General features: G+C 33.9%; 1 protein-coding gene across 3 annotated transcripts; it reads left to right on the top strand.

The window, feature by feature from the left end:
- On the top strand, positions 1-27,867 carry LOC133831437 (DNA-directed RNA polymerase III subunit 2). Of its 3 annotated transcripts, XM_062261732.1 has the most exons (39): positions 6-199; positions 1,964-2,187; positions 2,289-2,412; positions 2,506-2,627; positions 2,994-3,086; positions 3,346-3,418; positions 3,496-3,586; positions 3,696-3,748; positions 4,756-4,820; positions 5,348-5,456; positions 5,557-5,667; positions 6,216-6,275; positions 6,990-7,028; positions 7,147-7,197; positions 7,294-7,392; positions 7,905-7,964; positions 8,061-8,153; positions 8,874-8,975; positions 9,668-9,778; positions 10,067-10,183; positions 11,255-11,371; positions 12,060-12,140; positions 13,104-13,208; positions 13,289-13,369; positions 13,457-13,588; positions 13,698-13,742; positions 15,309-15,386; positions 15,452-15,591; positions 15,709-15,799; positions 16,868-16,989; positions 17,076-17,211; positions 17,310-17,440; positions 18,337-18,462; positions 18,554-18,609; positions 25,471-25,541; positions 26,176-26,260; positions 26,401-26,504; positions 26,707-26,835; positions 27,588-27,867. In XM_062261732.1, coding segments are annotated over exons 2-39 (3,456 nt in total). In that variant the 5' UTR covers positions 6-199; positions 1,964-2,185; the 3' UTR covers positions 27,639-27,867. The 3 variants fall into 3 exon arrangements, with proteins under 3 accessions (XP_062117717.1, XP_062117718.1, XP_062117716.1); XM_062261733.1 differs by lacking the exons at positions 18,337-18,462; positions 18,554-18,609; positions 25,471-25,541; ... (2 more) ...; positions 26,707-26,835; positions 27,588-27,867 and having other exon boundaries at positions 1-199; positions 17,098-17,211; positions 17,310-17,392; XM_062261734.1 differs by lacking the exons at positions 16,868-16,989; positions 17,076-17,211; positions 17,310-17,440; ... (5 more) ...; positions 26,707-26,835; positions 27,588-27,867 and adding an exon at positions 16,527-16,682 and having other exon boundaries at positions 1-199.
- The last annotated feature ends 18 nt before the right edge of the window (positions 27,868-27,885 follow it).

Below are 27,885 nucleotides of genomic sequence, written 5' to 3'. Positions count from 1 at the left end.
AGAGTGGCCATGGGCATTTATGTGCAGCCCTAGTCATCCAAGCCAGTAAAATAAAAAACGTTTTCTGGCTTTTCTAATTTTATTTTTAAGAACCCTAAAATTGCTCTTCCCTTTCAAGTAGCAGCCGAGCACTCCAATCTCTACCACTCCATTGCAGAGTACCTCATAGACAACCACGCTATTGCCGATATCCATCTGAGTAAGCTCTTTCTCTTTCTCTCTATTCTACATTTGATTTTTTTTTCTTTGAATGTTTGGTTGTAAAGACTTGGACTTTGAATATTTCTGCTCTTGGTTTGAGTTTGAATGATTTAATATTGAAGGAGAAATAAATTTTGAATGCATCTGAGTTTGAATGTTTTTGCTCTTGATTTTAGTTTATTCACTTGCTCTGTCCATGGTTTACTAGCTCAGTTTGGATACGTGAGAAAATTATAGTAGGAGATTGAGAAAAACTGTATATAGATATATGAATGTATGTATGTATGTGAGACCCATTGCCTCTGTGTGAACCCATTGAGATCCTTCTTCCCTCATAACCAATTTTTTTTCTGGGTTTGAGTTAATTGACCTCAACAACTCTATTTATAGTTTTGAGTTGACTGACCTCAGGAGGCCTTGTTATGTTGTGATTGGAAATAAAAATGAAATATCAACTGGAAATTGATTGTGATTGGAATTAATTATCCTTTGTTATGTTGTGCTCATTAATTTTCAAATTATCGCAATACTTTGAGCAAATATATTATATATATCTGTGTGTGTGTGCTTTTGTCTACTTGAGTTCTGCATCTACCTCTACAAGAAGTGATGTAACAGAGTCACTATTTTCCATGGCTAATGCAGTAAAGTAGGACAAATTTAGGATTATAGACATGTACAGAGGTATGTTCGAACTCATTTTCATGAAATTTAAATTTACCATCCTCAAGATTCCTCCTAATTGGTAATTTGCACTTGTAAACGTAAACTTAAACTACAAATAAAATTTATAGATTTTTTGCATGCAGAAGTTACATGTTTATGCTTCTGTGACTTTACTCAGTTTGTTTGGTTGTCTTTATATTGCAAATAGTGGTTTAAGGTAGGTCTGTTTTTTTAAGAATAAATCCTGGGTAAAATTTTATTTTATGTGATTTGGAATTGTGTGTTTGAGAGGGTACATAATGTCCAACTGTTGTTATTTGAGTAGTGTCTGTATGCTTGCTGTAGGCAGTTCACGTTGCTACTCAATATGGACAAACAACTTTCTTTTGAATCATATTAGCTACTATGCTCACCAAGGATGTTGAAGTACTAACAGAGTATTGTTTGGATCTTGTTGATTAAAATGCAAATGTGGGTTGGGGTTGTTGTGATCCCTATTGCTTTGTTAAATATTGACAATTCAGTTTGCTTTGGACAAACAAAATGGAAGAATTCATAGTAGTTGTAATTGTTAGATGCATTAGCCATATACGCGAAAGTATTTTGTAGATTTCATACTTGTATATGGTTGTCCCAATTTTTCTGTATAAAATGAACAATAGGAAGTCGAATTTGATAGAGTGAGAAAGGAGAACAATACACAAGTTTGTAAGATGGACAAGTGAGATGGTCTAGTAAAATATAACTTTAATTAAAAAAACAAAAAATAATTTAGTAAATCAAAATTTAATATCATACAACATTTGTTTAAAATAGTTTTTTTATTCAGTTGAACCAATCATATATTCCGATTCTGTTATATTTTTCAAATTTTCTATCAATCACATATTTTATTTTTTTTAAAATTTAAAAACAATTTACTGATAGTAAACCATCACATTTTCAGAATTATGTTTTCAGTCACTAAACTTAGATTTTCATTTTAGAATCATAATTTTTGAAATAATAGTTTTCCAATCACAAGCTAGTCAGGCCCTTAGCTTTTTTCTTTTCCCATATTTTGTGGCAAATAAGTTAAACCTCTCTAAAATCTCAGTTCACTCGCTGCACTCTGCGGAAGGCCACTCTTTCCCTCGTGCTCGTGGCTTGCACCAACCTATCTTTTTCCTTGGCGCCCTCACATTCTCCTGCCTATCTCGGCTCCCCTCCGTGACAACACCACTGAAGATTGGCTTCTCACTTCTCGAATAGGGCTTTCAAGACCTTTCTCCGCCCTGCTTTTATATAAATGCTATAAGTAGAATCCTCTTTCGCCGAAATGTAAGTTCTATGTTTTATATTATTATCATTGAGATTTTGAGGTTACTATACATGTGCTTTGATCAAACTTATCAAAATAATGAGTTTGAACTGATTTTTAGGTCCAATAATGGTGGTGAAGTCCCTAATCCTCCTATCAAAAGTTCCCCCATTGATAAGCAGTTTCTTGCTGCGCCCATTAAATCTGCAGTAGACAAGTTTCAATTACTTCCTGAATTTTTGAAGGTATGCCAACCAGAAATATTTTTTATTTATTTATTTAGAATCTATTTTATGTTGTTGTCGCTTTTTCATTGGTGTTGTTGAATGGCATCGCAGATCAGGGGATTGGTTAAACAACACTTGGATTCCTTTAATTACTTTATCAATACTGAAATAAAAAAGATTGTACGTGCCAATGATCGTATTGTGTCGAGTGTCGACCCAAGTATCTATCTCAGGTTATGTTTACTGTTACTCAGTTACTTAACGTGTTTAAATTCAAGTATTCAAAAGCTTTCTGAATTTGGTCAATGCTCATTTAGTTTTGAAACTTTGGTTGATTAGATTGTTCAGATTTCACCTCAAGATTTTGTTGTAATGCTTCAAATGTATTGTGCTTAATAAATAGGGAACCAGCTTTAATTTAATTTATCTTTGATAAATTTGATATCTTGAGGCATGACTTTTTTTTTCATATTTTAATTTACTTCTTTCCTCCTACCTGAATGTTTATAAACAGTTCTCAATGATTGCTGAAGTTTTATTAACAAATCTCAATGAATGCTGAAGCTTTATATTTATATTATATACATTGTTTGGTGCAGGTTTAAAGATATTCGAATTGGCGAGCCGTCTGTGACATTGGATGGTGTCAGTGAAAAACTTGAACCCCAAACATGTAGATTATCTGACATGACGTGAGATATCTTTATTTATTTTTATTTGAATACTCAATTCTAGATTTTACATTGCTATAGCAGGTGTTTTGATTTGAAAATATGTTTTTATTTCCTTATTTGACATGAAATTTTGTCTAATTTCGTATTTTAATTATTGCTTCACGTGGCTCTCTGTATCCACCTGAGTTGTTGATATGTTGATGGTCAATTATTTATTTTCTTCTTATTATAGCATTTTAGTTGTATTTGATTATATATTGTTGAGTTATAAATTTAGGTATGCTGCTCCAATAAAAGTGGATGTTGAATATATTGAAGGAAGTCACCACTTAAAATCTAAAGTGGAAAAGGTATGCAGAAACATTTGATACATGGGGTTATTTCAGAACACATATATCTGCACTATATTATCTTATTTGTTTTGCAGAATGACGTCATTATTGGAAGAATGCCTATCATGTTGCGGAGTTGCTGTTGTGTCTTATATGGAAAAGATGAAGCTGAACTTGCAAAACTTGGTTTGTGTGCTTGACATGAAAAATTCTTATTTGTTGAAATACCTTTTGTGTCAATGCTTCTTCAATATCTTGTAAGATAATCCTTCTGTATGTTTCCTGCTGACAACAGGTGAATGTCCACTTGATCCTGGAGGATATTTTGTAATCAAAGGAACTGAAAAGGTGAAGTTCTGGCTATAGTGTTATAATGATTTCCAATATGTTGGTTCATCTTAGAATTGAATTCTGGAAGTGGCTTCAATTTCCTTGCTACTTATATCACATAATTTTTTTCATGGCATTTTATCCTTTCATCTCTTTATTGCTAATGTGATATTTGTTGTAATTCTTATTTTTCCAATGCTTGGCGAGACTGGTATGTTAAAAATTTCCATGAGCAAAATTAGGTGAAAAATATAATTTTTACTTGGTGAAAAACTTTCAAAATGTGACTGCCGAGAGAGCTTATTTTTAAATATCTTTATTTTTCTAAATTTGTGGAAAAATATATTATATATGTGCCAATTTATGCATATTTTGTATCTGTTTTTTATGTGGCATGATTGAATACGTGGTTTTCTACTTCTTGAGTAGCTAGAAAGTCAAATAAAAAACGTGGCTGTGCTTAAGCATTTTGTACATTTAAACTTCTTGCCATGTCATGATGTGTTATTCTTTCTTCATATTTCACTCTTCTTTAGATTTACACCTTAATTAATACCAGTTTTAAAACATTTGAACATTTTTCATTAATTTTAGTGAAAACAATTAATTGAATATACTTCTTCAGTTCGGTTGCCATTATTGAGGCGTGAAACAATAGTCATTCAATCATTTGGATTTTTTATTTGTTGGCTTGAGTAAAGGAATTGAAGGATTTTTCCCTTTTCATTATTTTTAATATTTGCAAGTGTTTCTTGATTTGGATTTTACTGTCTTGTGTGGCCATGGTGGATTTAAGTCCAATTTTTTTCTAAATGATTTTGTAATTTTCTTTTTGCGTAAGCGTCTTCAAGTTTTTGCATGAGTTGTATGTTGTTTCATATAAAAAAGAAAGTTGTATGTCATTTCTTTTTCTCGTATTATCACTGAACTTTGAGATTTTTTTTTCACAGGCATGCTTGGTTATTGATTTGTTTCTTTGTTGATTATTCTATATTAGCATATTATGACAAAACCACTTCTTCCAGGTGCTTCTTATACAAGAGCAACTATCTAAAAATAGGATTATAATTGATACAGACAAGAAGGGGAAGTAAGTATTTGATTTTGGTTTGTTATACTGTTTTCATTGTAGTTTACTATTGTTCCATTTAGTGTTTCAGGCATTCAATGGATTACTTTTCTTATATAAGTCTATCACCAATTTATGTATGCACCACATATATGATTTAAAGTTTTGAATCAATGCCATAGTAGGTTCTGTTAATACCTTTTCAACGGCTTATTTTATATGTTTAATATACAATATTGTGCCACATCCTAATATAAAAATTATAATTGATGATAGAGGACAAGATAAAGCAAGATTTTAGACTGTGTTTCCCATAATCAATGACAAAAAGTAAACCTTCTAATTTTTTTGAAAAAGAAATATATGATGATGACCAAAAATTGATCCGATATTGTCAGTCTCAAGTTTGCATTTGAAAGTCTTATTTTCCCCCCAAACCTGTAGACAAATATTCAAATTAAATTTTGCATCTTATTTCATCTTATTACTTGTGTTTGACACTTCTAGTTTCTTTATGCTTTGTGACATTGATCTTTTCTTGTGTTCAGCATAAATGCATCTGTCACAAGCAGCTCGGAGGCAGTGAGGAGCAAAACTATTATACAAATGGAAAACGGGAAGTTGTATTTGATGCTTAATCAATTTTCAACAAAAAAGGTTAACATTTTATAATTTTAATCTAGTAAACTTAACGTTTTTTTAATCTCCAGTCCCTCAATGTGACTGACTCAATTTTCTTTCTAATAATTTTCTATAGATTCCTATTATGGTAGTCATGAAGGCCATGGGAATGCAGAGTGATCAAGAAGTAGTACAAATGCTTGGAAGAGATCCTCGATATAGTGGCCTCCTTATGCCATCTATTGAGGTATTAATTTATTCAAGGATGTGTATTTTCATTAAGCATGTTAAAATTGGAAATTTCTTGGACATGGGTACTTGGTAAGACCAATGTCCAACCAATAAAGTACTACTTAATAGTTTGGTTTGTAAAAAGATTCTAAATATTCCAACCCCATCAATGCACAGAAAGATGAATGAAATTCCTTTATCTATACTGCAGTAACAAAGTACTGGCCTTAGACTTAGTCCAGAAAGTAAAGTAAGTTGATTTGAGAGTTCCACTTTCATAAAAGAAATTGTCCTTTGCTTTAAAAATATAAAAGAGTTGTAGCTGGTTAGAAATATCAATAAGTATACTGTTTTGTTTGGAACCAGTAAATAGCTATGTTCTGCATGGCATATTATTACGAGAGAACGTTTGGACTGTTTCTACCGTTGAGCATTTCTTTGTTTGGAACTGTGGTGTTGTAGGTTATAATGATGAAAGAATGTGAAAGTTTCTACTGCTGAGCATTTCTTTGTTTTTCCAACTTTATTATTCTTCTTACCTTTAGAATATTGCTTTGATTTCAGGAATGTGTGAAGGAAGGAATTTATACAAAAGAACAAGCCTTGGAGTACCTTGAGTCAAAGGTGGGGTTGCATGATAATCTGTAGAGAATATGGTGTCTAAAAGCCATTTTAGGAATTTTAATTTCTTTCTCTCCCTCTCTGAACTCTATAACCATAGGGAGGAAAGAAACACAAGCAAATTACTTGGTAGGTCATGTGAAGAATCGGACCCCAAACATAATGATAATAGGGAGGTAAAACTCTATTTTTTGATGTATTAAAACTGAAAGAAAAGCTAGAATTTGTGGGGAAAATCATGTCATCAATCCTACCATTGAATCTTCTTGATTATAGGAACTCAACAATCCCTTAGATTAGTAGATTAACACAAAAAATTCAAACTTACAATAAAAAGAAAGATGGATTTGGCAATGTATTGGAATTTAATGACTTTTGATAGAATTATGTCGATGGGTTAATTAGCAGTTAGAACTACTACTTCCCACCTAAAAATGATTAAAAATGTTCTCATAGAACATGATAGATTGAGAAACCTCCAGGAGATTTTTTTTTAATGTCCTTAAGCTTGTAATTTCAGCAATGATTTTGTTGATTAATATGTGTACTGATATTCAGATTTCTTATTTCTTTAAACTCCTGGATAATGTATAAACCTCTACATCTTCTCTTCTCTGCATCATGTGTATATATATACATATATATTTTTCAGCTTCTCTGCATCAGCACAGCATATGTATTTATTTTGCTCAAATTTTAGTTCCTTGCTTCTTGTAGGTGAAAAAGTTCATGTTCTCTAATGCGTCATCTGAGAAGGTAATTCTTTTTCTTGTCAAATGCATGTATGTGCTTGTTCATTCATTCTTTTTGTTTTTTGGGTTTGCATATACATGTTGATCTTATAATGAAGTCAGTTGTTTTCACTTTTGTTTAGGATGGTAGAGTAATGCCAATCCTTCGAGATGTATTCCTTGCTAATGTTCGGGTACTTTTTCTGGTTTTCTATTTATTCAAAGTATTTTTAACTAGATTAATATCTTTGACTCTTCACACTTTTTTGTTTTTATTTTTGTTCCATCAGGTGCATCATAATAACTTCCGCCCAAAATGCATATATGTTGCCGTAATGTTGAGGCGCATAATGGATGCAATTTTAAACAAGGATGCAATGGATGACAAGGTAGATCATTTATAAACTGTTGAGGTCATTGTCAATGTATATTATATAATGCAGCATATGGAGGACTTAGGGTGCCATGGGGGTGTTCAGGTTAAAGAAAGATCGCATTATAGAATGTGTCTGACCTTGCCATTCTTTGGGCAGTATGGTTGGGTAGAAACAATAGAATGTTCAATAATGTAGAAAAGGTTGTGGGAGTCATTATACAGTTTTGAAATGGGTGGCTATCTTCAACAATAAGTACTTTAGGGCCTTTACTTTGTCAATGTTCTTTTTCTTTTTTGATTGGCATTTGTGGTCTTTATATGTAATAGTCACATATCTTATTAGATGTTTTAGAATGCAGTGCCTATTAATGACTTTCTAGGATATAATATAGGTGATACTTCATCATCTCTTGTTATTACAACTTTAAAGAAAAAATAGGTATTCTTAAATTGACATTCTAGAAAGTCACTAATAGGCTAATGTTGTTCTATAGAAACAAATAAATTATACTGTGATGATTTCAGGATTATGTTGGGAACAAGCGGTTGGAGTTATCTGGTCAGCTTATTTCCCTACTTTTTGAGGTAAACATATATTTTCCCATCTAATGCTTTGCATTGTATAATAACTAGATCTTTTACTTTTTAAATTTTGTTTGGGTGTTTTTTTTAATATTGTAGGATTTGTTCAAGACAATGATTAGTGAGGTTAAGAAGACTGTGGATACTATTTTAACAAAGCCCAGCAGGTCTAGTCGTTTTGACTTTTCTCAGGTAAGCTCTGCTAATTACTAATTTTTTTTAACAGAAATGTGATGAGAAATATTTTTATCACTAATGTTTACTTAGCTCTCCAAAGTTTCTGTTAGGAGGTTGGAGGATATTGGAACCAAAATGATTAACTTATAATTTATTTCTTTTTGGTTAAAGATAAAGACACTGAATTTTTTTCCATTAATTTGATGGTTTCAAGTGAATATTTGTTATCTAATTCTTATCTAGGGTGCATGTGAAGTGGACAACTTCAAATTTGATTGACTTGACTAGGTTTGCTTTACTACTGGAAAAAGAAATAGATCTTTGATGTGTGTATGATTACACAGGAAAAAAACTATTGTTTGGTACTGTCCTAAGCATTTTTAGACTAGGCTTCATTTCATTCTAGTCTAGCTTGTATCCAAATTATTAGATTCATATTCAACAGATGTGTTCAATTTTTCTGCAGACTGATTTTAATTTTAGCGACAAGCATGATAGGCTCAAATTGATATCAAACAATAGGATTAAATAAATAGAGAGAATTCAGGGGGACTGTATTTTTGAATAAGGAAATATAGAAAAACCCAGGTATTCAAGACCAAGTTCTCTCTAAGTGCAAGAAGTTTACTACAGAAAACAGATTGCAAATATGAAATTTTGATGGAATGTAATTTGGTTCTTCTTTGTGTTATTTGAAAATCGTGTATCATTTCTTTTGTTTTTATGCTAATGCAGTGGATAGTGAGAGATAGCATAACAATGGGACTTGAGAGGAGCCTTTCTACTGGGAATTGGGATGTTAAGCGATTTAAGATGAGCCGGAAAGGCATGACACAGGTTGTATACTTCCCATAATTTTAATATTTTTTCCGGTATATATGTTCTTTCAGCCAATTTTAGTTTATCCTATAATTTTTGTTAGTATTTGGCACTTCGGTTGGTCCCTAAATCATGAGAAAAATCTCATAATTGCATTCGAATTATATAAATTCGGGTAGTTCTGTAAGCTTGCCAAAACATTTTATCTCGACGAGTTTTTAGAAATTTTTTGTCGAGGTTGAGGTAATGGAGGTTTTGCTGCAATTTATAAGATCTCTTGGAGTCCCCAGTCTGTCTTGCTTTTGAATTATAATTGTGGGTCAGGGATGTTTAATGTTCCTTTGGCGGAGCTTTGGTTTAGGTGTGCTGCCTAGGCAATTCTCCTTTAATTGCATTGTTACTGTATACAATACTTATTAAGTACTTTCTAGGTTGTAATATAGATGATACCCTGCCATCTCTCATTATTCGAAACTGTCTCTCATAAATAATATTTTTGGTACTGAAAAATTTCTGTTGAAGAAGGAAAAAAATAGTTGTTTCATATATGTAGATACATCAATTAATTACTCTCAGTTGGCCTCTAAACCTAGACGAAGGTCACAATTTTTCTGCTAAAGAATTGTTGAGTAGAATTAGTGTGGAACTTATTAGCAAGTTACTATTGTTGACTACAAACCATGTGTATAAAACTAATTATTCTTCTACAGGTACTTGCTAGGCTATCCTTTATAGGTACTCTAGGCCATATGACCAGAATCCTCCCCCAATTTGAGAAATCAAGGAAAGTGAGTGGACCAAGAGCTTTGCAACCTAGCCAGGTAAAGCATGATGTCCTAAGTTTTAAAGGGTTGGTTTTCTTGATTTGTTAAGGGAATTGTTTTGTGATTTGTATCCTCGGTTTGCATAGCTTATATTCGTACTTTTGTTCTATGAATAAAATTTGCCATGTTTCTTATCACACACCAGAAAGGAAAAAAAAAGGAAAAATGGAAAAACAGTAAGGAGTGATGTTCATGGTTCATTATTTAAAATAAATAGTGGAGTCTTACATGTTCATCAGCTGAATTTCAATATGTTTTCTAATCTTTCTTTGTTTCTGTGATAAGTGGGGCATGCTTTGCCCATGTGATACTCCAGAAGGTGAAGCTTGTGGACTTGTGAAAAACTTGGCGCTAATGACGCATGTAACAACTGATGAAGAAGAAGGTCCACTTATATCTCTGGTATGCTTTTTTATTGCTATAATATAAAATGTCGATGAAGTTTTAATTCTTTTTTTTTTAATTAATGAACTGAGTTTGATGGGTCAAAACAATTCTTCTTTTTTATTAATTCATTTATATTTTTAATTTTTAAAAGAGCATAACAACCCTTTTAATAATTTTGTCTAAGGTGGATGGATGTTGTACAGATATCATCAATTTTTCTTTTGGCCTGCTCCTCTTTTTGTTTAAGTCTTTTGTACATGTGTCCTTGTCATAAGGAGATGACCAAGTTGTCCATTAGCAAACTAAGATTTTGGACACGAACGATGTAGGACTTTCGGTTATTGAATCAACTAGTTTTGGTCATTCTGTTTTGTTATGATTTTTTATTCGGAAGTTTTACAAATTATATTTATATATTTGGTAATATACTTATCTATATGCAAAATCATTTAGTACTCTTCTATTACTTGATGTTATAAAAGTCACTCAAATCTCTGATGGTAGATAGAAAGCCATTTAATATCAGATTCTTAGAAGTTTCATATTCCATTAACCAAATATAGATTTACTACACTCTGTTTAGCCATGTATGTGGATTAGTTTAGTTTCATGATAAGGACAAAGTTGTTACGAAAGTAGAAGTTTATATTAAATTCACAGGGAGAATGGACATCCTTGATACTAATTTCATTTAACACAACCAAAAAAATGATAATTAATTGAAGATTTAGAGGGTTTGCTTTTCTCTAATTTTCTGAATGAAAAAGATACAAGAGATATAAAGAAGCTGGCAGCAATCTGCCAGCTACATTATTTAAATCTAATTAAGCTAATAGAGGAAAGTCCCCAATAAACTAGGAAAACTGGAAACATAATATTAGATTTTCTTATTCAAAGTACATTAAAAAAATCTCTGGAAATCAGATGTAATTTGGATGAGAATGCGACATTAAGCAATATTCTTAGGGTCATAAAGATGGGACAATGCAATTCCAGTGACATGTATGTTGTAACAGTTGTATATTATCAATGTATTTGACTATGGTCGCACTGCATATTAATGACATTTAACTATTGTTGGATTAGTTCTACTGTCTTGGTGTTGAGGACTTGGAACTACTTTCGGGTGAAGAACTTCACTCGCCAAATTCATTTCTAGTGATATTCAATGGGCATATTCTTGGCAAGCATCGGAGGCCGCAGGTACATAGTTAGATCCATCTAGATATGAGCAAATACACATGTAGTAAGCTGTTTCTACTTTCAATAATTAAGTTCAGCTTGTGACTTGCTATTTAGTTGTTTGGAGACATGGTCTCTGTTGCAGCAGACTTTTATAATATCACTTTTTCTTATCCATCAAGTTTAAAATATTAGCATGGTGATTTTAACAAATTATTGAAGTTACTTACTCATGAAGGGTAGTTGAGTGGTCACATCCATGATTTGCTCCTAGATCTCATTTCTTTCTTGTCCCCCAAACATTAGGGTTTAAGTATGTTGCTTTTGAAATAGTTAGTGCATTTAATGGAATGTTTGAAGCCATAGCTGTACTGATATTTGGTTTCATGAGGGATTGGGGGTTCTCTTTTGTAATCGTTATATAATTTTTTGGGGGAACTCCCTGTCTTAAATATTGTTTCTAGCTTCTATATTAATAATGAGTTGTTTATTGCTACAAAAATATATAAATAAAGAGTTGTTTATTATCAGAGAAAGCAAAGGTTTTGTATTTGCTGCAAAAAATAAGGGTAAATACCATTTAAGTGGCATGATTAGTATGATGCTGCGACAAGTAATGCATATTTTCTAGAAGGTTAGGCATGTATAATTATTATATTTGGTTGTTTCTGTAATCTCTTTCTCTTTTTTATTTCCTTCACTCAAATAGCGTTTTGCCACTACAATTAGAATGCTACGTAGAGCTGGAAAAATTGGAGAGTTTGTCAGTGTCTTCCTCAATGAAAAGCAGGCAAGTTATCAATATTTCTCCAACATTTTTTTTTCCATTTTGTTGTGGCATTGTGCCCATCTTGAATTTTTGATTTTTTTTTTAAAAAGAGAACAACCACATGTACGTGAGTGGACGTTTCCCAATTTTTGATTTTCCATTTAAGTATTGATTATAAAATTGATAGAACCTAAAATGGATGAAACACCACATAGATGAACTCAAAAAATTTCCTTCTTGTGATGTTAGAATAGAGATTTTCATGGAAAGTATTATAATTTTTTTGAGGGGGTGTCCTTTTTGGACCTCTCTCGGGATCGGGGGAATTTATGTTTTTAATGTTGCGGCGAGAGGGGTTTTGTTGTGTTTTTATTGTTGCGGGGAGTGGGGTGTTTGTTTTGCCTTTTTTGTTTTATTGGTTTGTGTAACCACGGTTTTCCTCTGCCATAAGCGAGGGCTCTCAATAAATTTGAGAGGAGGTCAGTCTAAGACAAAGGCCTCTCTCTTTTTCAAAAAAAAAAAAGACAGTAAAAGAGAAAGCTACAGAGAAACAAGTGGATGTGAGAAGGATATTTCATTCAGCATTCTTGAAAGTCTACACTACATAGTTGATTCTATAAAGATCAAAAGTTTATAGAAAGCTAAGCAAAAGCTTCCTTAAAAGTCTGTTCATAATTTCCTAGAAGAAATAAGTTTAAATAATATAATATAGCATTGCAATTATCTATATGCATAGCAAATGTTTCCATTATTTATAACCTTCAAACATATATATATATATATAGAGAGAGAGAGAGAGAGAGCACAGAACAAAATGGATTAGTAGATCAGAGGTCTATCTCTAATCACTGAGCCAGGTTTATTCTAATAGGATAATTTGTGAGACTGTAATCTCCGTTTTCCACATTGGAAGTAATATTCATGTTGGATCTTACTTCATATTATGCACTAATCATCACAACTAACAACATCATATAATGTCAGCGTTGTGTCTACATTGCTTCTGATGGAGGTCGAGTTTGTCGTCCACTTGTCATTGTTGACAAAGGCATACCAAGAGTCAAAGAGCATCATATGAAGGAGTTGATGGTAAACAAATTTTATGTTTGCTTTCTACTTGAAGAATGATATTGGTTCAAATCTAATATTCATTGTCTGCACCTTTCAAGGATGGAGTACGCACATTTGATGATTTTTTACGTGAAGGGTTGATTGAGTATCTTGATGTCAACGAGGAAAACAATGCTTTGGTTTGTCCCTATTAATGGCTTCTGTTGCTTTCTGATGGAAATGCTCAACTTCATTGACCATTACTAATGCAAACTTTTGGATTGTAGATTTCTTTGTACGAACAAGATGTTAAGACTGATACAACACATCTTGAAATAGAACCGTTCACCATCTTGGGTGTGATTGCTGGGTTAATACCATATCCTCATCACAATCAGTCTCCTAGAAACACTTACCAGGTTTTTATTTTATTCTTTGGAATTTATGTTTTGATCACTGTTTTCATTTTAAATTACTTCATTTATCAAGTTATATTGTTTTTAATTATTGCTTTGCCCCTCCTTTTAGTGTGCTATGGGAAAGCAAGCAATGGGGAACATTGCATTCAACCAGGCAAGCAATTGACATTTTTTCTTTTGTTTTCTTTTTCTCCTGTTCCACGTTTGGTAATTGTCTTGTATTCTTTTTTCCTCATGGAGTATAATGGTTATTTTTCACAACATGATTTCTGTCTTCATGGGAATATATTTTATTAGCTTTGTTGGTCTATGAAGAATTCACACTTCATTTTCTCTGGCATGTTTAGCAACTTGGATTTTTTTTTTTTTTGAAAAAAGAGATAGAGGTCATTTGTCTTAGACTGACCTCCTCTCACATATATAGATAACCCTCACTTTTGGCGGAGGAAAACCATGGTAACAATCAAAAAACAAACAAAAACCGAAAACAGACAACAAGAAACTTCCCCACAAGCAAAAATAAGGATACAGACAACAAGAACACACCCTCAACAACAAAACACCCCAACTACACATGCAAAAAAACTTATCTTCACCATCAAAACCTTTGGTACGGTACACCCAAGTGGCAACCCAAAATTTAACCCTCTCCCAAATTTGATCAAACGAAGATGACTTGTCATAAAAAATTCTGCTATTCATCTCTAACCAAATTGCCCAAAAGCAAGCCAAAATCGTAGACCTCCAAAACTTATTCAGCCGCATATCCCCCACTAAACCACAACACAACAACTGGGAGTAGGAACCTGGCAAACACCAACTCAACCAAACTCTTCCAAAACCCTTGACCACAACATTTGAGCCAAGTCACAATACAGAAACAAATGAGTGAGAGATTCAACCCCCTTTTACAACAAATACACCAGCTTGGAGAAAGACACTGGTAAGGATGGCATCGTTGAAGAACAACATTAACGCTAAGCTTCTCAACAAACAACCACCACCCAAGCACCTTAACTTTAGAAGGAACTCGACTCTTCCACAAAATTTCAGCCCACAACACATCAGCCTGCTCATCATAGGATCTAAGCTTCTGCAAAGCAGACTTACAAGAGAATAACTCACTAGGGTCAGGCTCCCAAACCCTTCTATCATCCAGAATCGACGGCAAATTAACTGTTTAGCAACTTGGATTGTTCAATGTCTTTCTTTTCTACAATTGTTAGTGTTGTAGATACTCAAGCTAAGGTATCTTAACTATGTTTATCAAGTATATAATGTACTACGAATTTGTATTTCTTAATTTTTTTTATAAGAAGCAATAACTTTGACCACTGGTGGAAAGATTGAAACACGAGTAAAATGATAGGATAAGATACACCCACACCCACACCCACACCCACACTCACACCCTATTATTTTACTTCTTAAAACTTTATCCCAAATGATGTTTTTTTACTCCAGTGTTTGTATGTATCCTTATATCCATTATAAAGCCCCCAAAGGTCATGCTTTGTTATCTTATGTATTATGAGTTATTTATTAATTATAAGGTTGTTTTTAGTTCATTTATCTTAGACTGGGTTGTGGTCATATTCTTGCCACTGTTCAGTGTTCATTCTGTTCCTTCTTTTGGTCTTTTTCATTTTTGCTGATCATAACCCTTCATAGAATCTTGCTTATGTTTTACTAATACATATATATTATCTTGATTTTGTAGCTGTGCCGGATGGACACATTACTTTACCTGTTAGTGTATCCTCAAAGACCGTTATTAACGACAAGGACAATTGAACTGGTTGGTGTACTTTCTCTGATGCTGTTTGATTATCTGTTGTTAGTTCTTAACCATTGTGCTTCCAGGTTGGCTACGATAAGCTTGGAGCAGGGCAGAATGCAACTGTTGCTGTAATGAGTTTCAGTGGCTATGACATAGAGGATGCAATAGTCATGAACAAGGCTTCTCTAGATCGTGGCTTTGGCCGTTGTATTGTCATGAAAAGGTTCTTATCTTCACCTCCTTTTCTTTTTCAATTAAACCCTAAGCCGTCATGGCACTCTGTAGCTGTACATATCATAAAGTTATTGTTGATTATATTAGGGAGTTTTTTCATGAACAGATTATCTGCTGTCAATCAAAAGTATGACAATAACACACAAGACAGGATTATCAGACCTGATAGGGAAGGATCTGATGCCGGAAGGATGCAGGTAATACATGTTGACATTCTTACTGAGTCCTTACATTGTTTTGAAATAAATTGGTTAGTTTTGCCTTTTATCTATTTAACAGTTTCTGTTTTTTGTTTTGGGAATATACACCTGTAGATGTTTGTTGTTCATCTCTGTAGTCTATTATAATTTTTCTCTGTTCAATTCAAAGAGTATGGAAATTGATATATATTGGATAATTTAGTAGTTTTAGTTTAGTAGTTTGTCACTTGAATCATATGAAACAGCAAAGAATGCGAAGTACGTTTAAACTTTCACTAGGGGTGAAAAAGTATAAACACTTGACTGGAAGTTACTGAGAATATTGCTGAAGTGAGGGTTCTAATTTTTATTGAGAGAAGGTCAATGTTTTGACCTCTGTCTCTTTTTCAAAAAAAAAAAAAGAATATTGCTGAAGTGAAGTTGCAAACATAGGGGCAAGGCCTATTTATGAACTGACTAATCATTGTCTTACTAGAAATCCCAATCCGAATAAAAGTCTTAGAGAATAAAAATCTTACCCAAACTAGAATACTGTATCAAAATAAAACTATCTTTTTGTTTTAATAAGAAACTAGAATAGTTTATTTGAATACAGGGAGAATTATAGATGATTTTGACCACAAGGATAATATAAATATTCACAATGAGCAAGAAAGATTCTTGTTCAGACTCAGAATCTTTCTTGCTTGTCTTTTGATCACATGGTTTTACATTGTACCTTCAGTTGAAGAGTCTGGTAAAGGTTGTTGGTGGATTTAACTTTCAATGGTCATGCAAGTTAAGGGCCTTGTGGTAATGAAGGGGCAAAAAGCTATTGAATTCAGCTTACCTATCTGTCTATTGGCTGATATGATTGGAAAGGAATAGGATAATCTTTAAGGTAATTAAGAAGTGTTTCATCAGTTATGTAACACAGTATCGTATTGAGTGATGGGGAAATGTGTAAAGAAATTTCCTTTATTGAATTTTTTGAACTAGATAGACTATTTGCCACTTACATCCTCAACAATACTCTGATTTTTCAAGAAATACTCAGTTGCAGAATTGGTTATCTGATTTCTCCAGGTGTTGGATGATGATGGACTTGCTGCACCTGGCGAAATTATTCGACCAAATGACATATATATTAACAAACAATCGCCTAAAGTTACTAGGGGGCCACAAATGAGTTCTGGACTAGCTGATAGGTCTGATGTTCTTGACTTCTTGCTAACTTATATTTTCTGTTATGTTCTTTAATTATCAGTTTAGTAATTCTCATTTATCAATGTAGTGACTATAAACCTGCATATCAGACGTTTAAAGGTCCTGAAGGGGAATCTTGTGTGGTTGATAAAGTTGCTCTTTATTCTGATAAGAATAACAATCTGTGTATAAAATTCCTAATACGTCATACTCGCCGACCAGAGGTAAGAGAGTTGGGTGTTTTCATCTAATGTGGAATCTGTGTAGTTTGTGGTTGCTGATTTATAGTGTGTGCTTATTTCTATTTTTCTTTTCAATTTAGCTTGGTGATAAATTTAGTAGCAGACATGGACAGAAAGGTGTTTGTGGCACCATTATCCAACAGGAGGATTTTCCTTTTTCTGAGCGTGGAATTTGCCCTGATTTGATTATGAATCCTCATGGGTTTCCAAGGTAATTGCTTCTGCTTCTATAACTAATCAATCTCAATGGTATGCTGGTCTTATTGATATGAAAAGCAAGAAAGTTTATATTTTTCTATACTAGTTATGGCAAGAAAACAAATATGGTAGACAGATCGGCTATGTGGTTCTGGCTTAACTGAGGTCCCAACTAAAGTTCTTGCTTGACTTAACTCATTGCTGCATCTCTCACCATGTTTCTTGACCCAAGTTGTTCTTATGCACTCTTCTTCACATCCTTTTGTTGTTCAGACTATTCTCTCAACTTCACTTAGAAGCCAGCCTGAGATAGAATAAGGATACATACTGCTTTAGGCTATCCCACAATACTTGACACTTTTTGGCAAAACTAACGTTCCATTTCTGTTTAACCACCACCTGAAAAGTACAAACTATCATTTTTTCTCGAAGAATTGCCTAATAAAACTCAGTCTTGCTGAACAACTCCTTCCAATCCTCCTGTATTGTGATCTCTAAGACAAATAAGTTTAGATATGTGACACTTTCAGTGATTTTTTAATAATTAATAATAAAGTAAATAAGGGTTGAGGCTTCAAATCTCATAAAAAAGGAAGCAACCCGAAATAAAACCATAAAAAAATCACCACGCATTTGGACCATTTTGCTCGAACATCCTGCACCAATGTGAGGATAGGTGAATGATTCTCTATTTTCCTGAAAATCGTGTGTATATATGATGAAGAGGAAGGATGTTTTGAGGACACATGGTTTCCAAATGACATAGATATTGATAAGAGAGAATGCAATACCAATTTAGCATGCTGTTTTTTTAATTTTTATTATTTTAAATTCCTCGACCATTTTTATGTGAAATCATTGCAAGCTTAAAATGTCTGGTAAATATTAACACTCTTCTGTTGTCATCAGTCGAATGACTATAGGCAAGATGATAGAGCTTCTTGGAGGTAAAGCTGGAGTTTCATGTGGCCAGTATCACTATGGCAGTGCATTTGGAGAACCAAGTGGTCATGCAGACAAGGTGGACGATATAAGGTGCTTAAGATCTCGTTGCTGTCTTTCATCAGGCGCTTTCTATGATTTCTTTACCTTACCTTTGTTCAATTATTTTATTTTATTTTTGCAGTAATACACTTGTGGACAAAGGATTTAACTACTGTGGCAAGGACTTCCTTTATTCAGGTTTTCTTTCTTTTCAAGGCTGTTTCCATTTGAATTGAAATATAAAATAGATATAAATCCATACCTATTGAATGTCGTGCACATTCCTCTCCTTTTATAGAGCGTCAGTTAACAGTCTACGACAGAAAAGAAAATCTTGTTAATGAATATATATTTATATATATATATCACATTTATATTACGAGGAGGATTGAGGGTTGATAGACCACCAATTAGGCTAACGTACTCTAGGAGGCCAAATAATACTTAATGTAATTTTAGAAATAGTTGAGGTGGCAAATTTCTGCAATGAGCTGCTTAGTGTTTTGTTAGTATGAGGTGGCAAATTTCTGTAATGAGCTGTTTAGTGTTTTGTTAGTACGAGTATAAATAGAAAAGTTAGATAATTGTATAGGCATGGATTTTTGTTTGTAAAAGAGGAGTAAATTTACTCAAGGAGATCCCAAGCACCTCGAATAGCTTGGAACCATTGTAATTCTTTCTGTGGATATCAATAACAATAACAACCTATATTCTAATTCTTTCAAGAACTGAGTTGGAACTATAGTTTATCAATTGGGATCAGAGCCAAGTTCAATTTATAGATTATAGTTGCAACTCAATTCTTGAAAGAATTAGAATATAGGCTGTTATTGTGGAAAATTAGCATTTGATAATCTTTATTGATAGAGAATAAGGTCTTTAAATAGGCACTGTACAGGTATAAACAAATCTGGTATTTAATACCAAATATTCTAGATTAATTAAAGATATTTTAGGGTAAATTAATTAGCCTAAAACTAAATAATTTAATTATAGTAACTTTCTAATAATTCAGTTTGGTTTCCTTATTGGAAAGATACGGAGTAAATGCTTAATATATAATATTTTCTACACCCTCCCTCAAGCTGGTGCATAGAGATTCCACATGCCCAACTTTCAAAATAACTCGTTGAAACTTTCTGTTGATAGTCCTTTAGTTAATAAGTCAGCCTGTTGTTGCTTGCTATGAATATATACAACACATACTTCCTTTCCATTAGTTTTTTCTTTAATGAAGTGTCTATCCACTTCAACATGCTTGGTTATGTCATGATGGACTATGTTGTGTGCTATGTTGATTGCGTACTTGCTGTCGCTATACAACTTTAAAGGCTCGGTCCCTTGAAGTTTTAATTCTTCAATTATGCGTTTGATCCAAATTAATTCGCATACTCCTTGAGCAAGAGCTCTGAGTTCTGCTTCGGCACTACTTCGGGCTACCACTGGTTGCTTCTTACTCCTCCAAGTAACAAAGTTCCCCCATACTTTAGTACAATATCCAGTTGTTGATCTTCTTTCTTCAACTGACCCTGCCCAATCTGCATCTGTGAAAGCCTCAACACCTCTTTCCTCATTTTTTTTAATAGCAATCCATTTCCTGGTGTTTTCTTCAGATAGCATAAAATTTTGTACACAACTTCCAAGTGTTCTTCGAATGGATTGTGTATGTATTGGCTAACTAAGCTCACAACAAATGCAATATCAGGCCTTGTGTGGGATAGGTAGATCAACTTTCCCACTAATCGCTGATACATTTCTTTGTCAATTGTCTTCTCTTTTGTTGGTTTATACTTGTCTTTTGGTTCGACTAGTGTTGTCATAGGTGTTACAACCACTCATTCCTGTTTCCTTGAGTAGATTTAGGACATAATTCCTTTGAGACACAACAATTCCTTGTTTTGTTCTTGTAGCCTCCATTCCTAGAAAATACTTCATTGGTCCAAGATCTTTTACCTCGAATTCTTGGGTTAGCAATCCTTTAAGTCTTTCTTGCTCTCCATAATCATCACCGGTGAGTATCATGTCATCAACATAGACAATGAGAATAGTTACCTTATCCTTTTGCGAGTGTTTGAAGAACAAGGTGTGATCTGATTGAGCCTGTTTATACCCATACTGTTTTACCACCCGATTAAATCTTTCAAACCATGCCCGTGGAGATTGTTTCAAGTCATAGAGAGATTTTTTTAGATGACAGACATTTTCTTTTCCATATCTTTACTCGAAGCTTGGAGGGATTCTCATGAAAACTTCCTCTTCCAAATGCCCATTAAGGTAGACATTTTTGATGTCTAGTTGTTGTAGGGGCCAATCGAGATTTGCAGCAACTGATAGGAGAACCCTGACTGTGTTTAACTTGGAAACGGGTGCAAACGTCTTGTTGTAGTCCACTACATATGTTTGGGTGAATCCTTTTGCAACTAGACTCGCTGGGTATCGGTCTATCGTTCCATCAGCCTTGTGTTAATCGTAAATACCCACTTACATACATCCAAGTAGTGATGCACACGGGGCGAGGAATTGGCAGGGAGTGCTCCCCTCTAATCCCTGTCCCCGCTTATTCCCCGTCGAGGACGGGGTGAGGAATCCTTTATTGGGGCGAGGAATCCCCTCGGGGAACCCATTTATTTAAAAAATCAATTTTAAATTAAAATTTTAAACTAAAAATAGTAAATTATATGTAAATTAAAATATTACACAATATTTATGATTTAAAATACTAAACATGATCCCAAATAAAATTTAAAATATTAAAAAAAGTTACTAATGTACTACAATAACACAAAGAAAGATATAAAATATTAGAAAAATATATAATAATTTAAACGGGGCCCTGTTGGGGCGAGGAATGCCATCCCCGTCCCCACCCCATTTAACATTCGGGGATAGAAAATTATCCCCGTCCCCTCCCCGTTCCCCATTTAGAGATGGATTCCCTGCCATATTAGGGGTGGGTCCCCACGGGGCCCCGTCCCCATGGGAAAAATGTGCAACCCTACATCCAACCACATGTTTATCTCTAAGTCGATTGACTATTGTCCTAGTTGTGTTGGTTTCTAGTGCCCCAATTTCCTCGTAGACTGCTTTCTTCCATTCTTTCTGTTAGAGGGCTTCAGTTATATCCTTAGGAACTATCACTTGCTCGACTTTTACTAGGAAAACTTGATATTTCGGAATTAGTCTACTATAGCAGACATATCTGAACATTGAATGTAGCAACTTCGGACTCCCTTCCTCTTGGCAATAGATAACTCAGATTCGGGTTCCACCATATTAGAAGGCTCAACATTAGGAGCATCATTAGGCAAGATGGGATTGAGAGAATGATCACTTACATTAGGAACAATCTGTGGGTCAGACTCATGAGATGTTAGAGCAGTAGTTAGTTGTATTACCTGATGATCCTTTGGTCGCCGAGAGTAAACTAAAAGTTCTTTAGTTTGGGGCTGAGATTGTTGCTCAAATGTTCCTATGTCAAATAGAGAAGGAGATGAGAGATTGATGTGAATAGTTTGATCAATTTCTGGGATAGCTTTAGGTAGGCAAGTGTCCCAACTAGAAACTTCACTCACTGTCCCTCCTTGAACTGGAATGTTGGGCTAAAAAGGTTTTTCTTCATTGAATGTGACGTCTAAGGAGACATACATACATCGAGGAAAAGGATTATAGCATTTATACCCCTTTTTGGTAGAAGAGTAGCCCAAACAAATACACCTAAGAGCATGTGGTTCAAATTTGGATTGGTTTGGACCTAGAACATGGACTTAAGAAGTACAACCAAACGTTTTTAAAGGGAGATTAGAAGCAAGATGAGTATGTGGATATGTAATAAGAAGGATAGAGAGTGGAGTGTGAAAGTTCAACACTCGAGAGGGCATACAATTGATGAGGTAGACAGCGGTAAGGATAGCCTCACCCCAAAGATATTTAGGGATAGATGTGGTAAACATTAAGGCCCTAGCAACCTCCAACAGGTGTATTTTTGCGTTCGGCAATCCCATTTTGCTGGGTGTGCCTACACATGAACTCTCATGAAAGATGCCATGAGATAGAAGATAATCACCTAAGATGAAATTAAAATATTCAGTGCCATTATCTGTGTGCAATACTTGAAGATTAGCATTCAACTGATTTTTGAATATAGAATGGAAGTTTCTAAATGTCATGGCAGCATCAGATTTCTGTTTAAGAAGAAAAACCCAGCTAACACGTGTGTGGTCATCAATGAAAGTGATGAACCATCTAGTATATGTGGCATTGGTTATTCTAGATGGTCCCCATATATCACTATGAATAAAAATAAATAGTTGAGTTGATTTGTCAGGTGCAGAACGAAAAATAACACTTGTATGTTTAGCAAACTGACAAATGTCACACTTAAAGGAGCTCAAATTTTTATTTTGAAACAACTTAGGAAAGAGATTTTAAATAGGAAAAACTAGGGTGTTTTAGAGGAATCGAATCAATGTAATACAACCCACTACATGCCTTTGCACTCCCAATCGTCTTTCCTGAGGATATATCTTGAAAAGTACAACAGAGTGGTGAGAATGATGCAAAATTTTGCTGATCTCGAGTGACTTTACTGATAGAGAGCAGATTACGCGATAGATTTGGGACATGAAGGACATCATAATGACTAATAGAGGGAGATAAATATATAGACCATTTACCAGCCACAGAGGAGAAGGAACCATCAGTAATCTTAATTTTTTTAGTACGTGGACAAGGGGTGTATGTGGTAAATTGATGGGACTGACCAGTCATGTGATCCGAGGCCCCTGAATCCACACTTCAGGCAGAGTTTTGAACTATTAAGTCAGCGGAGGTACTTGGATGTGAAGAGAATGATGGAGTAGATGCAGTGGCATTCTTAGAGGTATTAAGCAACTAATGGAGTTGGGTGATCTGAGCTGGAGTGAATGGGAAAGACTTAGATGGAGCGAGGCTTCCAACCAGAAGAGTTTTTATTGAGAGTGGCCATAAGTAAAGAGACAAAGGCTGAGAGAAAAGATGGAGGCTTCGAGGTTTCTAGTTTAGAGGGAAATCACTTATACCATGTGGAAAATTAGCCTTTGATAATTTTTATTGATAAAGAATAAGGCCTTTAAATAGGCACTGTACGGGTATGAGCAAATCTGGTATTTAATACCAAATATTCTAGATTAATTACAGATATTCTAGGGTAAATCAATTAGCCTAAAACTAAATAATCTAATTATAGTAATTTTCTAATAATTCAGCTTGGTTTCCTTATTGGAAAGTGTTATACCCAAAAATTGGAGAATGCATCCTAGGAGGCTAAGGAGAATGCATCTAGGAGAGTGCCTCCTAGGAGAGCTAAGGGGAGTGGTCCTAGGAGACTCCAAGGAGGATGTGGTCCTAGGAGACCCCAAGGGTGTGTAGGAGGTAAGCCTCCCAAGGTTTTCTAAGTGTTGGCTCGAACGTGTCCAAGGTAAGTAGCTAAGGAGGAGGAGTCTCATGCAAGAGAATGGAGACTTAGATTTTGATAAGGAGAGCCTATACAATGTTCGATCGGACATGTTTGGGAGATGCTAAAGGAGGTTCCCTCAATGTTGTCCAAGGTGAGGTTCCCTCAATGTTGTCCAAGGTAAGGTTCCCTCAATGTTGTCCAAGGTGAGGTTCCCTCAATGTTGTCCAAGGTGAGGTGCCAAGGAGGTTGCCTCGGACCACCTTGGTCCGAGGAGAAGCCAAGTAGATTGGTTCAAGGAGGAACATGGCATGCTAGAGGAGAGTACATGTTCGAGGAGAACCATGCACGTTCAACCCACCAAAAGCATGTCCTACCACCATGCATATCCTACCACCATGCATGTTCAACCAGCACTTGCATGGGTAGTGAGTAGGAGGTGGACCAACTAGCTAGAGGAGACTAAGTCAGACACAACTTCAACAACGTGCGCGGGAATCTCTCATTCTTCCCACAAATGAGGAGTTTGTTACATTTTGAATTTTGAATGTTTATTTGTAATATAAATGTAATAAATATAATAAAATATCCCTATTATAAGGGGATATCAGTTGAGGATCCCATCTCTATAAATAGAGAGCTTATGAGATGAGAGGGTTCCCTTCTGCTTCTTCTTTCTAGAGAGATAAAATTGGGTCTGTCTATTCCAGAGAGAGAAAGTGCTGAAATTAGAGAGAATTCTTGTATTTTCACAATTTATACTGAAGAAACTCAGTTGGCATAGTCCATCTGATCTTGAGTATAGATTTATAAATCACAACTCTAAGTGGATTAGGCGATTACCGACAATCGGGGCTGAACCACTATAAAAATCTCCTGTGTTCTTTACTTTTCTTGTTTATACCGTTTGTTGTCGTTTTGATTTCTCTTGAAGGCTTGTCGTTATTGACGTGCTCACGTCGTTGGCTAAAAACGCAGTCAACAGAAAGATACTAAGTAAATGCTTAATATACAATATTTTCTTCAGTTATTGATATCCACTGAAAGAAACAAACAAAAATCCATGCCTATACAATTATCTAACTTTTCTACTCATACTAACAAAACACTTTGCAGCTCATTACAGAAATTTGCCACCTCAGCTATTTCTAAAATCACATTAAGTATTCTTTGGCCTCCTAGAGTACGTTAGCCTAATGGACAAACTCCTAATTGCAAAGTTCAGAAATGGGATAATTGGCACATTTGGTGAATATTTAAGCAGTGACGATTTTGACTGTAATTTTTCAACTTTGGCCATATATCCCCTAATTTGAAAGACGAGTTTTCTCTCCTAGTTTGTAGTGATTTTATCTTTCCGTTTAGATGCATTTTCAAATAAAGAGATGAGATGATAGAAACTCTTGCATGGCACTGTTGTTCTTTTCTTCTGATTTTTGTGTGGAAAAAAGTCACCAAAAAAGCTTGGTTTATTAAATTGATTTAAATACAACAAAAGCTCAGTATGCTTTTGTATTTCTCTTTTTCTTAGTATTTCTTTGTTTTTTATTTTATTTGTGGCACTCTTTTTCTTAGTTGAGAGAAGGTACATCTGTCACTGATTGGGAAGTATAATATGGTTCTTCTAGGTATCACTGGTTGTCCACTGCAGGCATATATTTTCATGGGACCAATTTACTATCAGAAGCTAAAGCATATGGTGAGATTTGATTCAAGTTATTAGTTTTTCTAATGATCACTTTTTTTTTCATTTTTTTAAAAAAATTTAATGTTGTGCATCATTTTGCAAATTTATCATTTATCCTTTACTTTGGAGGCCAAAAATTGTGCCCTGCACAAGGTTAATCGTGTTTGAAATTGAATTTGTATTAGATTGAATGCTTATAATCTGATATATTGGAAGTTTTACTATTCATCTTCCTAGTTTTGTACTGATTAACTGTAATTATCATTAGCATCTTCTTAAATTTATAAGAAATGTTTTTGTCCAGTTGTAAAATCTTGCAGAAGACAGAATAATTTTCCTCAAGAGTACTGTATATTGTATAAAGATTGTGTGGAATTAGTTAGATGTTACCTCTCAAAATTTCTTGTTCTAGTTTTATTACTTTCCTTCCCCAAGCATATTCATTTTGGTATACATGCAGTATTATTGTTAATATTATTAATTTATTTAAAAAACCAGACATCCCTGATATTATTAATGATAAAAATAATTATTTAACATAAATGTTATATAATATGACAATTTATCATTTTAATTCATAGAGTTGGTTTATTTATTTCTTTATTTTTAATCCCTTATTTATTTTTGTTATCTTCATAATGTTAAGGTATTGGATAAAATGCACGCCCGTGGTAGTGGCCCTCGAGTCATGCTAACAAGACAACCAACTGAGGGAAGAGCTCGAAATGGAGGTTTTTATTCCACAATCTCTGCATTTTATGTGTATATACATTGTTAAAAACATACAAAATCATACATAATGAAATTCATGTCGTTTAGGTAAAGAGTTTAAGATTTAGCAACGTATGTTATGATCTTATTTGTCTCTTAGGTCTACGAGTAGGAGAAATGGAACGCGATTGTTTGATTGCCTATGGAGCAAGCATGTTGATATTTGAGCGCCTAATGATTTCTAGTGATCCTTTTGAAGTTCAGGTATCAGCTCTGTAATGTGCTTTGAAATCATAGAATATATTATCTTTCAGTCATTATATAACATACTAGTATTTTACAAATCTTACTCACGTTTGTATATTATTCCTAGAAATTACAAAACTTTACTCCACTTCCTTCATTACTCTCTCTATTTCTTTTTGGTACATTTCTCATGGTTGGAAATTTCGCACTTTTAACACAGGTATGCAGAGTTTGTGGTCTATTGGGATACTACAATCACAAGCTTAAACAAGGAATTTGTTCGTCATGCAAAAACGGAGACAATATATCAACCATGAAATTGCCTTATGCATGCAAGCTCTTGATTCAGGTAACACCTTTTCTCTTGAATGAGGAAAATTGTTAAGATCACTAGTTATTCTGTTCATTACAGCATTTTACTTTTGATTTTAAATTGGTTCAATAGTATTGAAAATATGATATTTGGCTAAAATGAATAAACTTGCATTCTCACCAAAAATAAGAAATTTTCATTGAAGTTTGCTTGTTATATATATATAAATATATATTCTATTCACGCAGACTTTTGCTTTTGTCACTTTGTTAAATTTACAAGTTTTGGGAAATTCTAGGGTGCACTCCGTTGTGTTTTTGGCACCTAGATGATTTTCGGCCTAATTTTTTTGTATGATAGTGTATATTGTATTTATTTAATGCAACTGCAAATTTTCGAGAAATTTCGAATAATCTACTATCCCACCGAAAGTAGGGTTCAAGTTGGTTATTTTTCACGCGCACAAAGAAAAATAAGCATGTGTGCAATGAACTATTTGAATCATGTTTTCGGCACCGTAACTTATTTAGAATTTCTAAAAATTTTACAGGAAGCTCTAAATAATTAGAATATATCCAAAATCATCTAGATACTGAAAACACATAGACGGGGTGTACCATGCATCCAATAATAGGGGGTGCACCATAGAATTTTCATAAGTATTTTTTTGTCATTCTGCAATGTGAATATGAGAAATGGAAAAATGATTGTTTATGTATTTTAATATGTGCTCCTTTCAATTTTAAGTTTCTTTTAATTGGCTAAATTTTATTTTATTTTATTTCCAGGAACTTCAATCAATGAACATTGTTCCTCGCTTGAAACTAGCGGAGGCATGATCTGATAGCTGTTTTCATCACAAATACAAATGAAATTTAATCTCTATTTTTAGGTTAGTTTATAAGTTATTGTTGTATCAAGTTCTTCCCTTCAAACACATTTTTTTTATTGTAAATTATCTAGCGAGGCAAAGAACAATTGTTCTCTGCAGTGAAATCAATTTTGTAATTTTAAAAAAAAATTAATATGAAGAGAGTGAAATAGAGATCGAGACATTTCTTGCTTGAAGTTCTTTATTTGGTTGGA

Source organism: Humulus lupulus, chromosome 4 (genome assembly GCF_963169125.1).
Source record: "Humulus lupulus chromosome 4, drHumLupu1.1, whole genome shotgun sequence".
Taxonomy (NCBI): domain Eukaryota; kingdom Viridiplantae; phylum Streptophyta; class Magnoliopsida; order Rosales; family Cannabaceae; genus Humulus; species Humulus lupulus.
The sequence above is the reverse complement of the archived record's forward strand: the minus strand, read 5'-3'. Positions and strand labels throughout refer to the sequence as shown.